At 48.0% G+C, this 15,585-nt stretch overlaps 1 protein-coding gene across 26 annotated transcripts in view; it reads right to left on the minus strand.

Annotated features, from left to right (window-relative positions):
* CADPS (calcium dependent secretion activator) overlaps nucleotides 1–15,585 on the minus strand; it is a 222,736-nt gene that overhangs the window by 25,427 nt on the left and 181,724 nt on the right. For 14 of the 26 annotated variants that reach the window (XM_029996006.2, XM_029995986.2, XM_029995992.2 and 11 more), the window contains 6 exons: nucleotides 14,688–14,843; nucleotides 11,640–11,787; nucleotides 7,407–7,421; nucleotides 6,168–6,242; nucleotides 5,010–5,093; nucleotides 64–96 (listed from right to left, as the gene is read on the minus strand). In XM_029996006.2, the coding sequence (XP_029851866.1) occupies nucleotides 64–96; nucleotides 5,010–5,093; nucleotides 6,168–6,242; nucleotides 7,407–7,421; nucleotides 11,640–11,787; nucleotides 14,688–14,843 (511 nt within the window). The remainder of the gene's footprint in view (nucleotides 1–63; nucleotides 97–5,009; nucleotides 5,094–6,167; nucleotides 6,243–7,406; nucleotides 7,422–11,639; nucleotides 11,788–14,687; nucleotides 14,844–15,585) is intronic. The other 12 variants (XM_029996009.2, XM_029996004.2, XM_029996007.2 and 9 more) reach the window with 1 other exon arrangement.

The raw sequence follows: 15,585 nt of genomic DNA on the forward strand, positions 1-15,585 counted from the left end.
ACATGCCATAAACCAAAGCATGATGCAAATTACTATGACAGAAGTTGTTTAAATTGTGCTTACGGGTACATCCACGTATTTGGAAGCAGCCTTCACCTGTAAAAGGAACAAGAAGAAAGTTTACACCATCAGTACGTTTTCAGGTCTTTGCTTTTTCTTTAAACACCTGTAAGAGCTTCTCCGGCCAAGACTCGGGACAACATCATGCTGAGCGAGGGAAAAAGGGTGATAAAAACTACGTTTCCCATCTAGAAGGATAGACAAGGGTGGTATTTTTGTTGTTGTTTTTTTTTTGGAGAGGTAACTTTACTGCTGCTAAAGCTCTAATAGCAACAGATGATAGTGTGGGAGTTGTGCTTCTCCCTCTTCTACTTCAGCGAGCGGGGGAAGACGGGGTTCGTAAGTAGACATCGTTATTTTCTTCGGAGGCCTCATTCTCCGCCCGATGCCACGTGTCTCCGAAGGCAGCGCGTGTCTCTCCCATCGGGACCTGCATCCCGGGGACCGTGGGAGCCCGCCGGCACCATGGGCACAACGGCATGGCGGGGCTGGCGGGCACCTGCACCAGGGTGGCCAGTGGAAGGTGCCCGAAGGACCCTAATCTTGCCCCCTGCCCACAGTCCCGCACGCAGCGTGCTTCCCCCGGCTTTGCCTGGGACATTATTTTCCCCCTTTTTTGCTGGCCCTGGTGCTGGCAGGAGCTCGCAGACCGTGTCGGGGCAGCGTGCTCACGCCATGCAACAGAGAAGTGCCCCAAAGCTCTTCTGCTTCCCGGACCCCGAACAGCTACATTAGTTTCCTACGATTTTCCTCCCCTTTTGAAAGATGTTATTTGAGGGAGGGTATCAGAGGGTGGACACCGCACTCTGCGGTGTCCTCACAAGCCGGCGGGGGCTGCGAGACCCCAAATGTACTTTGTCTCCGGCGGACCACGCAGCGGGGTGCGCATCGCCTGGCACGGGAGGCGAGGTGGCCCCCGATGTCAGGGCCGAGTCTTCCAACCGAGCAGTGCCCAGCTGGCCAGAGAGACCTTTTTCCCACTGTAGCATAAGGCACCGTGTCTAGAAAGAGTACGGCTGGGATTTTCCACAACGCTTCTGCTTTTAATTAGGGTAAGCGTTGCCGGCCATCTTTGTTTGGGTGTAAAAGCTCACCTGCTTTTAAATATTTCTAAAGCTACCATTAAAACAGCCTAAATATAACACGCACACAGTTGCATCTTGGGATGAATAAATTATGTGTCCCGAATGAGAGAATGAATGTATGTGTGAGACAGAATGTGAGAGTGGGTGGAAGCACTCATATGGTGTGTGTGGGGGGTGCATAATTAAGCACAATGAGGCGATACAAAAGACCAGACTGGTGGTAATTGCCGAGGTGAACGCTGCAAGTATTGGCAGCGCCGGGGCTGCCGAGCCGGGGGGCAAGAACAGAGGGAGGGTGCCGAGCGCCTGCCGCCGCGACGTGACCCGGGGTCCGGCCGTCGGAGGGGACGCAGGGGGACGGGGTCACGTCCCGGCACACGAGTTGATGAAGGAGGTAGCAAAATCAGCGCCAAGCCCTCGCTCCCAGCAAAGAGCGAACGCTTGTCTCTCCTCCAGGTACCCCCGTTTCCAGCCGGCCGCCGTCTGGGCGCCTCGCCCTTTCGCTGCATTTATCCTCACAACTTTCTTGGGAGGTAGCGAAGAGCCATCCCTCGCTCCTGCCGAACGGGAGCGGAGGAGCCCCGGCCTCCGCGCGTGAAGGCAGCTGGAGCCGGGCCAACGGCCGCAGCTCCGCCGGAGCAGGCGGCCACGGCACACCCACGCCGGCGTGGAGCAGCCCTGCAGGGCTGCCCGAGCTAGCTCCAAACGAGCTCTTTTTCCGAGCAACGCAGCTAAACAACCAGGAGGAAAGCTCGGGAAACGATGCGGTTTGACAGCCCGCAGAATTCAACCCGGGGTCCGCGCTCAGGGCTGCACCGTGCCACGCACCTCTATCTTCAGGTATCACGCAGGGCGTGAAGTGATGCAGCGGCACCCCAGGAAACCTGCAATCTGAGCGTGGATCGAGGACTCGGGTCCGGCTTAGCACCACTGTCTCAAACTACCTTCTTCTCCAAAGCCGAGAGGCGACGAGAATAACTCAGTCGGCTTCCTGCGATCTCCCCCCTCCACCCACAAAAAAACTGAGCTTCTTCTCCTGCCCACTCCCCTTTAATCAGAATAATTACTTGTTTTTCTTTAAACTCAGATTTGGCTACATTTCGTGAAATTTCCAAACTGCCGGATGTTGTGTGATTTTTGCTAGGCTGCCGTTTTTCACAAAGTATGTGACTTTGCCATGGAACGTCTCAGTTTACCATACAAATTTTGTGCAGAACAAAAATAAGATCTTTTACTTCTGTCTCCCTTGGGTAATATGCAGTCTTTAGTTTTAATTACTGTAGGTGTAATTCTCCGCCTACGGAGGCCATCCAGATTAAAGGGAACTTTAGCAGCTGTCATTCCTGTGACTCAGTGGATCTGCACATGCAGACGCCCAGCCAGGGCCTGGGCTGCTGCCGCGGAGATGCACTTAAATGTAGCAACAAACAGAAAAAAAAAAAAAGTCTGGCCAAATTTAGAAGGGTGTTTTCCTCTCAAAGTGCTCTGCAAGGAGAAGTGGCTAGTGAGAATTTATTAGGACAACAGATGCATTAATTTTATCTTGAATTTCGAGGCAAGAATTGGAAATGAGGATATCCTACTAGGTGATAAAACTGTCTGTCACAAGACCCCCGATTACATGTCACTTGCAGAGCGCCTGGAAAACATGCGATAAAAGAAGTCGGTGGAAGGGGGTGGGAGACTAATGCTTTCTAGAGCTCAGCGGCTTGGACCATCACACTTTGTTGTATTTGTTCAGACAGGGAAAACGTGGGAGGTGGTGCAAGCATGCTGTAACAAGAAAGACTTTCTCTATTTATCGTTGCAAAGACTAAACACGGCAAATCACATTACTACTGTAGGGAAGGGAGACTTTCTAAGCCCAGTGCCAAAGGGGTCGGGGCTGTTCCTCAGCCTCTTCTTGTGGCCGGTGCTGCCCGGTGGCTCCCAGCAAACAAGCGGGCCAAAGTGGGAGACGTCCCTTGCCTGGAAAGGAGCAATCCTGCTCCTCTGCAGCATGCCCGGCCTCCTTGCTGGGGGCGAGGGCTCAGCACCTTCCCGGGGACGTGCACACACCACCCACAGTAACTATTTGGATGTACATCCCTTCCTGGCTGGAAACTCGGGAAAACTGAAGCTATGGGGCCAGGTTCAAAGGCTGCGGGGCCATTGGAGCGGGACAGACCGTTTTGCTGCTGCTGGGGCAGTGAATTGTCAGAAAGTGTCCGAGGAGCAGCAGCGTGAGGATGCTTGAACCCCAGGCACCTCCGTGCTGCCTCCTCCTCAGGGGCATCCACAGCCCAAGCGCGGCCGGGGGGGGTCACTCGGCAATCGAAGGGAGCAGCACTCGCCAGCGTAAACAGTAGGATGTGGTGGGAGCGGCGCAGCATCAACCGAGGAACAGCTTGGATTCACGGAGAAGGAAGGGCTGCACATTACACTGTCTACCCGGGCTGATGCTGGTGCTTCCGATGCCTGGAAAGCTGCCGCCTCCACATCCTCTGCTGCTGGCACGCGAGCGTCTCCTAACCCTCTGCAGCACTGGAACGAGGGAAGGTATCCACCCCGAGCCATCCCCTGCATCGCCCCGAGCAGGGACGAGCACAGCCCCGGGGCTGCAACCACGCAGGGGTGACCCTGGGAGAAGAGCTGCACTGCGGGGCAGTGAGTGGGACACCCTCCCTTCCCCTCCTTCTCTGAAGAACAAAGTGCCTCCAGCACACCTGAGAAGTCAGGATGCTTAGTCTGAACCCCGTGGTGGTTTAGAGAAGCTGCTAGACTTTGTGTGCACACAGCTGCCCATGAGCAGAGTTTCTTGCCTTCGCTGGTAAGCCTTCCCACATCCATCCCCGTTTCCAGACGGATCCTACAAAACCGCCTCAAACTCAGCAAAAAGAGCCCAAGAGTAACAAACAACAGACGACTGCAAGTAGCCAAGACAACTCCTGAATGAGATTTCGGAAAGCCTTCCCAGTTTGCAGAGCAGCGCTTTCTGCCTCCTGCCCAGTCTCCGTGATCGAGTGAGCGCAGGACAGGCTGCACACGCAGGAGGTGGGAACGGTGGGTGAAAATGTTAATGCAACTTTCCAAGCAACCCCAGACACGTGCATTTGGGTGCACACTTGTCTGCGAGCTGAGCTAACAGAAGCCACGCTTGCAAAGAGACACTCCTGTAAACTTTGTGGTGTGGATTTTCAGAAGACCTGAAATCAGCTGCTATGTGTTCGTCCTAGGAAGCTGTCACAACACTTTTCTGGAATACAGCTCGGATTGCTAAACCCTGGGTGGAGACTGAGGCCAGTTTTGCACAAATATTATTCTTGTCTTGTACCTTTCTAGCAAATAGGTAAAGTGATGAGCTGCGGATTGGTTCTGCAAAGTTAGGGAGAAATGTGGTGTTAGAGGCACCTTGTGCTGCATAACCTCATGGCATTTCCCCTACCTTGTTCTCTATTAGAAACACAAGAGCACTCGCTAGATCTCCCTTATGTTGTTTTTTACTACCTAAGATGGTCACCGTTATGGCCAGAGGACTGAGAGGAACACAGCCATCATGCAAGGTGGCAATGAAGCAACTTCTTTAGTTAGGGAAATTGCATGTACAGTGCAATGATTTTCTTCATCTTCGTACACCTCCTCAATAGACTGAACTCCACCAGCCTGAATGATGACTGGAGATGGTTTTACTCTGTGCTACAACACGATGCCCTATGCATCTTGGGTGTTTATGTACTGTATATCTGCATACAGGTTGTTTGTCTATTCATGTGTTCAAACATGACAGAATGGCAGAATTATTAGGTAGCTGATCTAGCCCTGGGAGAGCAGGAGATTACAACTCAGGAAAAAAAAAAAAGAAAGGAAAATATTGTCTGTACTTACAGTAAATGACAGGAAAGAAGAAAACAAAGTTCCTTCATCGTATCTAGACAGTTTGGCCAAGACTCCTTCCAAAATGGTGACAAACTATGAAGACAAAAAACACTGCAATTATTTTTAATAATTGAACAAGGGTGTAGAAATCAGCATCGGCTTCAGAGAAGCCGGTGGAGCTCCCAGCATTGCCAGAGGAACAGACAAACTGTCCCCGAGCACAGCGGGCCAGGGAGTGGGGAGAAAGGGGCGCTGCCTTTCGGGTGCTACGTGGTCCACCTCTCGCTGGGTGGGAATCACCCCTCGGTGCCATGGGCGATGCTGGGGACAGGAGGTGGGTGCAGCGCACGGGGAAGCCAGCAGAGCCTCTCCGGATGGGGAAGCCGGCGGTTCTTGCTCCCAGTACGCAGTGTCAAGCACGCAGCTAGCTGGGTATTCTTGCAGAAGAATCGAACTGGCATATGTTGGCGGATTATGTTTAAAGGTCTCCACTGTATAATAGGGATGACTTGTTCTCAGAAAGTTTGAAACTAGAGGAAAACACACCCCACCATCTTTCTCCCTGTGTACCAATTCCCCTCTGTGTTAGCGCAGCACACCAGACCTACACAACAACCCAAGGGAAATGCTGGCAGCTGAGCTAGAGGAGCCAACTCTGAAGAAAAACAATTTCCAAACAATTAAACCTGACATTTTGGAATGTATTTCCCACTACTGTCACCTCTAAATTAATTTCTTAGAAGAGCATATGGCGATACTGCACAAGACGAGTTATTTTGTCCACACAACCTTACGCGTAGGAGTGGTGACCACCTCTGCGTGCCACCCCAACGTCTATGCGGCAGCACTTAGCAGTGCCACCCCCTGACTGCAGCTACCCTCAGTGCCGTGGGGTGATGCTGACCATGGGGTGCTACCCCATTAACATAACACCCATTCCTTAAAACCACTTCTGGCCCAGTACGGCAATCCCGCTAGCAGCGTATTACATCTCACGCAGTTCCTAATCATCAAAGAGTCACCATGAAAGGACTGGGAGATGTATGATCTTGCCTGTGAGAAACAAGAAGCCAATTCAACATCTTAATGTGTCACATTTTAATGGAAACGCACGTATTAAAAATGCAATGTTAACAGTGAATCACTTCACCTGAAGTCGAAGGTTACCTTTGCCACTAGGAGTGTTATCATTTCTTTGACGGTTTCCTCAATTAGTTCATCTATTTTTGAATGGTACTGGTGCTAAAGAAAAATAAAAGGAGAGGGGGAGGAAAATATTAGCATTGATTGCAGGCAAGAGCTCTACGGTTGTCAGCCTCCTCCCTCGGTAAACCACAATATGCAGTATTAAACCAAAGAATGATGCAGCTTATTACCCTGTGCTCCACTACAGTGGCCAGTGATTACTTACACTCGCAGGAGAGACCCTGAATTCAGGAGAATCTTACATCGGTTTGTGAAGCATGGGCAAACCCTGCCCTCTTCTGTGTGCCCGCAGCTCCGGGAGCCACACGCAGACGTCGGAGGGGAGGCTTTGCCATCCCAGTGAGCACCAGCACCCAGCGCTCCGAGAGACCCTGGAGGTCCTTTTGCTTCAGTTCTGCAGGCACCATCCTGTTCATTTTGCACATGGATCGCACCCGGCAATGAGATACGCCTGCTGCCGGGGGGAAAGGGGCAGCCCTCGCCTAGGGCACCGCAAACCGCACAGCCCTCGGAAGGGGAGCGGGGAGGATTTGCTGCCCCAGCAAACCAAAAAGAGTCTTTTTGTCCCACGCAAAAGCCAGCAGGCAGCGCGGCCCCGAGCCCTGGGTGTCGGCAGATCCCGTGGCGCTAGCTCAGAACGGGCTGACCAACGCCGGTGCCTGCAGCACCAGCGTTTCTGAGTCTTCAACCCAATTTCTGCACATGCCAAACCTTGCTTAGCTTGGGAGCTCTGATGCAATCAGCTGCAATATGGCTAGAATAGGTACTAAAATACAGTCGTCTTCTAATTTAGAAAAGACCTGTTTCCAATACAAGATTTAATTAGTGAAAACATACAGTATATTCTTATTTTCAATGGACTGAGAAAATACTGATTATGACTGCTTTCCAACACAAAACATTTGATTTTTCAGTCAAACATTTCAAGCACTGGTGCTAGTCACTATATTCATTACCACTTGGCATTAATATTGTTTTAAAATGTTAACATCAAATCACATTGAAAGAGACAAATCTGCTTTAAATACTAATCAGACTTTGGGAAGGAAGACTGCGAGGGCTTTACAAATGCTAGATGTTGGTCTCAGTGTCTGATTGGTAGTCTCTGAACTGCTTTACAGTTTGGGGATTTTTTTCTATGACAGTAACACATTAATACAGGAATTTGGAAAAAAGAAAATAAAAGTAGGACACACTTACCCACTCTTTAGCAAACTTTTCAGATCATTGGGGACAGAAATAAAGAGGAAAGTGCAAAAGACAGGAAAAAGAACATATGAAGAGAAACAATAAATAAACCAAAATCTTTTAAAAAAAGAGACGTATGAAAACAACGGCAGCATGCACAGAAAAAATAAGCAATGGAAAATGAAACGTGATCAAAACCTCCTTTCACTGAAATATCAGAGATCGCTACCCGTAGTATTTGCAGGCAGTAAAACAGGGGGAAGAGAGCGGATTGTACCTAACTGCTGACAGACTCTTATGGTTTTAGGGTTCAGCACCGGGGCAGCTGCGCGCCCTTCACCAGGGAGGATGTGCCCGAGAGGTGAGTCCTGCTGCAGGGGCAGGGCAGGCAGGGCAGGGGTACATGGTGCAGCACGTCCCAGCCGAAATCCTGGCCGGGGTCACTCAGAGCCTCACCCAGGCGGGAGGACAGGCTGGCACTGCCGTGCCACAGGCTGCGATCTGCTGGGCCCGCTCAGAGGAAAAAACATACGCGAACAAGCGATATTTGCGTTTGCAGCTCCCATTTCCATGTCCTGCTTTGCAGGTTGAGACATATACAAGTCCGTTACGGGATCACAGTTACGATTAACCTGTTTAACGCAGACTTAGCCCTTATCAGCTCCCAGGATTGACCTGGTCGTTCCCAGCACAGCTGGAGATGTAGCTGCGGGGTGACAGGGACGCGTAACAGCTGGGTACGGGTAGGAGCTGCTGACGTCCTTGGCATACGCAGCCAGGACCTCCGACGGGAGATGAAGAAGGGGCTGTGCAGATAGTGAGGGTGTCTTCCCCAGGACGTTTTCCTTCTGCAGCTGCATCTTCTGTGTGAGTGGAAGACCTTGCAACCAAGGATTTAGCTAACTGCTTTCATTCGGTAAGTCATGAGTTTTAACTCAAAAATGGCTAGCACTGTGAAATGCACTGACCAATGCATTTCCAATGAAAAACTTGTTTAAAAAGCAAGTAAGAGCCCTGACGGAATAAAACCGGAGCTCTGAGAGCAGGAGAGGACCCTGTGCACGCACCAAGACCGTGTCGCAGGACTCCGATCGCTCATTCCCATCGTGGCTGCAATCCCTGGGGCAGACTGGAAGCCAGCGCCAGGACCAGTGACCACCAGTGCTCACGCTGCAGCCCCAGCCCCAGCTCCACCACGGGAAGAGGAGCCCTGGCCGGGACGGGGTCGGAGAAGGCGGCGGTTTGGAAAACGACTGCCTGGTGCTGCTTTCACAGATGCCTGGCTCGTAAAACCAGTGTTTCTAACAGCTCCTTCCACATTTCTTATGAAAATGCCTGAGGTTAAAGATCGCATAACTGGTTTGCTTTACCCAGTGTAGCCCCTGCTTTTGATCGAGTTTATCGCAGCTTTCTATTAGCTTGATTATTACAATCCATAATCAGTGCACTACAATGATTCAACTTGACTTTATGTGATGAGTATCTTGCCTTGTCATGTAACAGATTGTGTGTACGTTGTATTTCTCTAAGGACCATCTGACCTTAGATATTAAATAGAAACATACTAGACCAACTGAGAAACATTTAATACATACATTTATCCCCTTAGATGTATTAAAAATTCAGAGGAAAAATAAATATTTAAGATGGTAAAGTATGTTTACCAAATGTTTTAACAGCTGCCTTTAGAGACAGGGAAATGGAAATGAAATGATGGGTGTTTGTTTCACAGGGTAATGCTCGCAAAATGCATTCAAGTATCTGTTAAAGTGAGTGTAACCGAAGGTAGTCTTAAAGGGAAGGCCTTTGGGGTGGGAGGGAAACCGCAGCAGCAAGGTCAAATAATGTGTCGAGAGAGTCTCTGCCCATGTACAGCTTGGACCGTCAGAAAAATCACTGGTTTGTTTCCAATCAAAATGTCTTCTCCGGCTAGGTCTGGGCAAATGCCCCTGCACGAACACCGCAGTGGGCAATTTGAGCTCTTTTTGCTGCTTTTGAACTGTCTGCAAAAGGGTCCTGTCAGAGAGGAGTGTCTGTCCGTCTGTCCCTCCCTCCCTGTCCACACCTCCAGATGCAGCCACACACCGGGGATGGGGGGACAGAGGGACTCAACGACGCACGGACCCAGCTCCCCGAATTACGGAGGAAGACACAGGCTGGAAACCCGGTTTCTCATCCCTCTGCTGTCTGTCTGACTGTCTCATAATTTCCAGCGGGGGACTGGAAGAGGCGGGGTGGCATTTTGTCCTCCCCTCACGGGCTGTGACAACAGATCTATATCTTAACTTTTACCCCCCCATAGCACGACCATCTCAGGGCACAGGTTTAAACAGCTTCAAGAAGAGGAGATGGAGGCAGCCAAAAAAAGGAGTGGCAGGAGCAAATGGAGGGGAAGGAAGGAACACTCATTAAAAGAAAGAAAAGAAAAAGGGAGGGTGCATAAAATACTGCAGCCCGAAATGGTAACTTATGCACCGATAATTTACAACTGCTTTACAGGTCTATTAGTTCAGCTATCTGTTAAAAACCTCATGCCCCAGCAACTGCTGCTTGCCAGAGGAGTTAGGCTGTCTCCGAGCTGCCGTACCAAACACCTTCTTGAAGCGGCACAGGCAGATTTGCAGAGCTAATCCCCACTGCAGCCGGGAAACAACCGCGCTGCCGCCTGCTCCCCTCTCGCTCGCAGTTTGACTCAGGCCGAACGTGAATGGTGACTGACGCTCAAAATTTGGAGGAAACTGTGGCAAGCACAGAGCATCAGAAGTTAGCATGAAAAGATGCTGTGAGTGCCTGGTCACACGGTATCCAGATGCAGCCGATGGTATCGGTCTCGTGCCATCTGAATACTTAACCTGACAGCATTATGAACGCAATGCGCTTGCTCTGTCACGATATTGGAGTCTGCTTGCTCTTCAAAACATCCCCATCCCCAAGGACTGTGCTAGTACAACGCACAAGGGTTTGATCCTGGCTTGCAGTGGGGAGCATCGCAACCACGGCCCCTCCTGGCTGACGGGGCACTGCCGGGGCAGATGCTGCAGCAGCTGCAGGCTGAGGGATTTGGGGAGATGATGGGTATGAATATGGAACGGAAAATGGTAGAGAAGTTCATGTCCAGGCTTGGACAACAAAAGCCCACTCAAGATCTGCCTCAGCTGACCTGGAGGACAAGGGAAGAACCTGATGATGAGCAGTATGAAAACTCTCTTGCAAGGTGACTGTCACAAATAAAATGTCATAACTAAAACAGGTATCAGAAAAATAAAAAGAACAGCTGGATCTGATCCAAACACCACTGACATCAGGGCAAGGATCCCTGCTGCATCCAGTGGCTTTGGAGCAAGTCCTCTCAGAGGAGCAGGGTGAGGTAAACAATTGAAAAAAAAAAAACAACCAACAGCTTGCAATGATTCACTGCAAAATCTGACCATGGAGAGTTGTAGCAAAAGGGCTTATCTAGGAAGTGCCGACAAACAGCAGGATAGGAGAACCAAACAGTATTTGTGAATTTATTCTGCACTGGTATATGACTATTTAATTTGGCTTGAAGCCACTGTAGCAAAATAATCATTATGATGCATTTAAGCTAGTCCAATTTACCATGTCCTTCTCATTCATAGATCAAATCACAGAAACTTCAACCTGCAACTATGGCTTCAGAAGAAAAAAAGTATCAGCAATTAATTAAAACAGATTTGTTGTTTGGAAACTGGAGTCATTAAGAACCTGGAAATCCAGGATCATCAAGCATGGTGGTTATAGCCAATACTCAAGGAAGTCACAGCAGCTGGAATTTCAATCTACTTTTGGAAGCCATCTATTTTGGTGTTTGTTTTGTTTTGTTTGTTTTTTTTTTTCTTACAAGCATCACAGCAACAACTTAGCACTTCTGTTTTCCTTATGTTTGTCTACAGAAAATAGTCATATACAGAAAGTGTGCTGCCGACACCTGGCTCCAAGGTGCAGTTAATGACTCAATATATATGGTCATCATGCATCAACCAAGCTTAAGAGATACCTTATGCATACCACAGTCCTTGCAAAAAGCCACTCCTAAGTGACAGGGATTCCGAATGTTTATATTCATTAGATTTGAGAGCAATCCCCTGCATATTCATCTGCACACTCTATATGGAAGGCTAAATCCACAACTGACATAACGTCTCTGAAACCAGCACAACAGGAGATCGGAAATTTCATGATATTGCCTTTAAAAGCTGTGAAAGGAAGAACCTGCATTTTTACCTCTTGGCCCATTTCCATACTGCAAAGCTTTGTTGATTGAGCTTTGGCATCCACCATGACATTAAACATGGTGCATATTGATTGAGGGACTCGGAAATCTGTTGATCGGCTGGTTTTCTGCAGCTTTACTTCAAATGCAATCCTAGTTCTGTTAAGGAAAGTAGAAAAAGACATTTCAGTTGCTTTTAAACATACTGAAGATGATGATGATGACGACGATGATAATAATAATAATAATAATGTGAAACAATACTAAGAGTTCAAGAAACCAGAAAGCCAAATGCTGCTGGGAGTGTTACACTGCAATTGTTACAAATGTGCTTTTACTAAAAACGATTTTCCAGTTTAAAAATAAACCCACTTTCCATAATACACACTATTTATAAAGTGTGCAACGGTTTCAGGGAAACTATGACTTTCTCATGCTTGATAAACAGTGTGATGATGTTACAAACAGCAGTGTCAATGTACACCTATAATTTGGTTGCATTAGCTGATTTATAACCACAGACAAAAGGCAAGCCTGACGCATTAAAGGAAGCTCCTATTGCTCCATGATATCACCTACAAATAACAGAAACTCGTTCATTGCTCGACTGAAGGGACATTGCCAGCTCATTGCATTTTTAGGTCTACACGATTGTATTTGCTTGCTGAAAGTTCCCAATTGTCTCGTAAGTTTATAGAGGTGGTTTCCCTGAACCATACACATTCACCAGAATACGTCTGCAAAATGTCCACGGGCGCAGTCGCGCACGTATGTATGAACACACGCAGACGCATCGCACGAGCCCACACCTCTCTGCTGTCCTGAGGTTTCACTGAGCTCAAATTCGACATCCTGGCGGTTACAAACTGTGTTACACCAAGAGCTTTGTTGGGCCAAGGACTGCAGAATTTGATTCTGTGTCATATTTTAAAATACCGAGGCATTTGTGACTCTAACATGGGGAATACTCTGCATTACGGTGGGCATTGCCTTGCCTTTTTTTGGAGCCCCTCTGCAGATTCCAGAGGTACTTCACTAATCTAACCTAACACAGAACAATTATCACATCAGACAGAATCTGCCAACAAATTAACATAGGAGCTTCAATTTAGAAATAACAAATAATATCAGCTGCAGCTCAGGAATAACTCTGATCTTGAACGATCCCCAAAGGGTTATGCAAATGAAAACTCATTTATAAATGTGAAACTCCCGTTCTTGGGACCAGATCTGAGCTGGTACCTAGGCCCTCCTGCCCAGATTTATTAGGGAAACAGGCCTTCCTTGCAAGGGCTGCGTTCCTGACAGCACCGAAATACAACCAAGTGCGGAAGGCGGGGTGGCTTCTCCATGGTATTCAACAGTTCAGAGACAGACGCGAAGAAAAATGTTGTGTCAAACTGAAATTGCTAAAGAAACCTTAGCCAGGCCCTGTTTGCAGGTGATATAAATAGGGAAGGCAGCATATTGGTTTACATCAGCAGTGGCATTTGAACTGATTTAATTACCAGTGCCAGATTTAGCCTGGACTCGGGGACTAGAATCTTGATAATTACTGAAAGGACCCAAAGTGACTGGGATTTTCCATCTCCTCATGGAGATGAGCATGTTCCTACTTACTTATGCTCAGAACCATTATATATAGTCATACCATTACAAGCTGGGCCAGGTTTTTACAGAGGGGCAACATATTTGTAGAAAGGTTGAAGCAGTTGGGAAAAAAATTCCGGCTTTCAGGCACACAAGCCCTTCTTCAGATGTACCTGGAAACTTGCTTATTTTTCCCAGTTATCTCAGCTGAGCTAACCTGCACTGCAGGTGCAGCAAAGGTGCCTTGGTTCCAATTAAAAAAAAAAGAAAAAAAAAGAAAATAAGTGTTTTGCTGGTGGTGCTGGGGGCAGAGCAGAGAGCAGGGCTCCAGCACTGGGTTTGCTCCTAAAGGACAGTCTGACAACTGGAGGACAACTGAAGCTCAGCGTTCGTGTCAGCCAAAGGACCAAAGGTGAGCTGCTGCAATAAAGGGGGACTTGCTCAATGCCAAAGACATCACGACCATCTCATTGCACTTAAAATGCACTGGGGTTTATTCCAGAATGGTAAGAGAGCAAGCCTCGAGCCGTCTGCCTTCCAGCGGGCGAATCTCCTGCCTACATCTCGGGGACCGAATGTGCCTTCTCCTACGGTGACGTTGTACATCCAGACTGTGAGGAACGTGCGAACAATAAATGCCACGCTCACACTTGCGGAGTGGCCAGGCAACTGTGGTACAGAACAGCCACATCACACATTGCAGCTAATATTAGCATGTACCAGCTGTATTTGGCACCCATTTTTCCTTTGGTTCGTCTCCTTGCCTATTAATTTCTGCACAATGGAATGCAAAGTTCATTTCTTCCTCCTACCTCATCACCTCTGATGCCAGATGGACATAAATTACTGTGGAAAGGTTAGAAATTTAATCTCAACATTTTGCTTTCAAAATGACAGCTGCCTGTATGTCTAGAAGTTTTTGAAAGAAATCTCTCCAGTTTGGAAGATCTGCAGGTGAATATCCTATGGCTGATGGTACAACAGCTTTTCTCAGTTGGCGGCAGATGTGAAACCTGTGTGCCAAGCCACACACTATTCCCTTTTTGGATCATTTTTTTTGCTTGTTTTGTCATGGATCTCTGTTTTTTTAGGTGGGTGCTGGGATCTTACTTCGGGCTATGCCTTCAGCACTCAACCTTGCCGACACCAAACTGCATTTACAAAGACTTGACCTCGCGTGTGGCATGGAAAATAAATAGCTACCTATAAAGCTTGAAAGACTGGGTGATTTATTGCCTTACGGTACATATGCACTATCCAGAGTCTCAAGGGAGAAGTGCTCGCTTGGGAGAGTCTACAATTCACAGCAACAGGGTGGCTTTCCACCATGTCTGTGCTGGGCAGATGTGAGCTGGGGTCACTAATAAATGGTGGCTGAAGTGAAGCTTCATCGATAATAAGACAGAAAAAAACATTGCACCCTGTGAGCTCCTATGAGAAACACAACTAGTTCGCTCATGGGCACGTACCTTTTCACGCAGGACTCGATCATGTCGCTCGCCATAAGCTTCAAGCGTTGCTCTAAGTGTTTTCCAAACTCCTCCTCAGGCCAGTGCAAATCCCGAATGAAGGTCTGTAGGGCATCAAGTTTCCAGAACAGATCTTCCGAGGTGCCTGATCCATTGCTGGCAGGGCAAAATGAGAACAAAAGTCATAAGTGGCATCAGGCTCTTTGTAACCTGATGTGGAGACCATTCCTGCAACAAGTGTAGAGCAGACAGTAGTTTCATACACAGGACAACGCTGGCAATCTCCACCATCAGGATTTTGAGTTTTACCATACAGTTGCCTAATCTACCTTGCTGTCATAACCCACAAAACTTTCCAGACCAGATGAGTAAGACAACATTATGAGTTACACATATTAACAGGAAGAATGTGTGTATGGTAAAAATCAGCCTTAGTTAATAACCACATTAACATATGTGATTATTAAGAATTAAGGCTAGAAATTGTGGTAGAAAATCCTTCATCAATAATAACTGCCATACTAGACTGTACGCAGTTATTAAGATTTAGGGTTTCATGCAATTCTCCCCCCTCCAAATTATACCTCAAGTTTGCCTTGTCCCCCCACAGTGAGGCCCCCATTTCCAGGTAAGGGACAGTGCTAACAAGTGGTGAGCGAGGACACGCTTTATCTCTTGAACAGCTGAAAAAAAATCGGAGTAAATCAACTGGGCTAAGGGCACTAGACATCTCATATCCAGGAGTTTTGGCAGGATTGCCCGTTGCACCGTTTCACAGATCTGCCCGTTGCAAAGGCATCTATAGGACAACAAATTTCCATTTTTTAAAAAATTTATTTTGCAACATCTTTGGTCTGTCACAAAACTCTGAATTTCTCTCCCAAGCATATATTCTCGT

This window comes from Aquila chrysaetos, chromosome 20 (genome assembly GCF_900496995.4).
Source record: "Aquila chrysaetos chrysaetos chromosome 20, bAquChr1.4, whole genome shotgun sequence".
NCBI classification, from domain to species: domain Eukaryota; kingdom Metazoa; phylum Chordata; class Aves; order Accipitriformes; family Accipitridae; genus Aquila; species Aquila chrysaetos.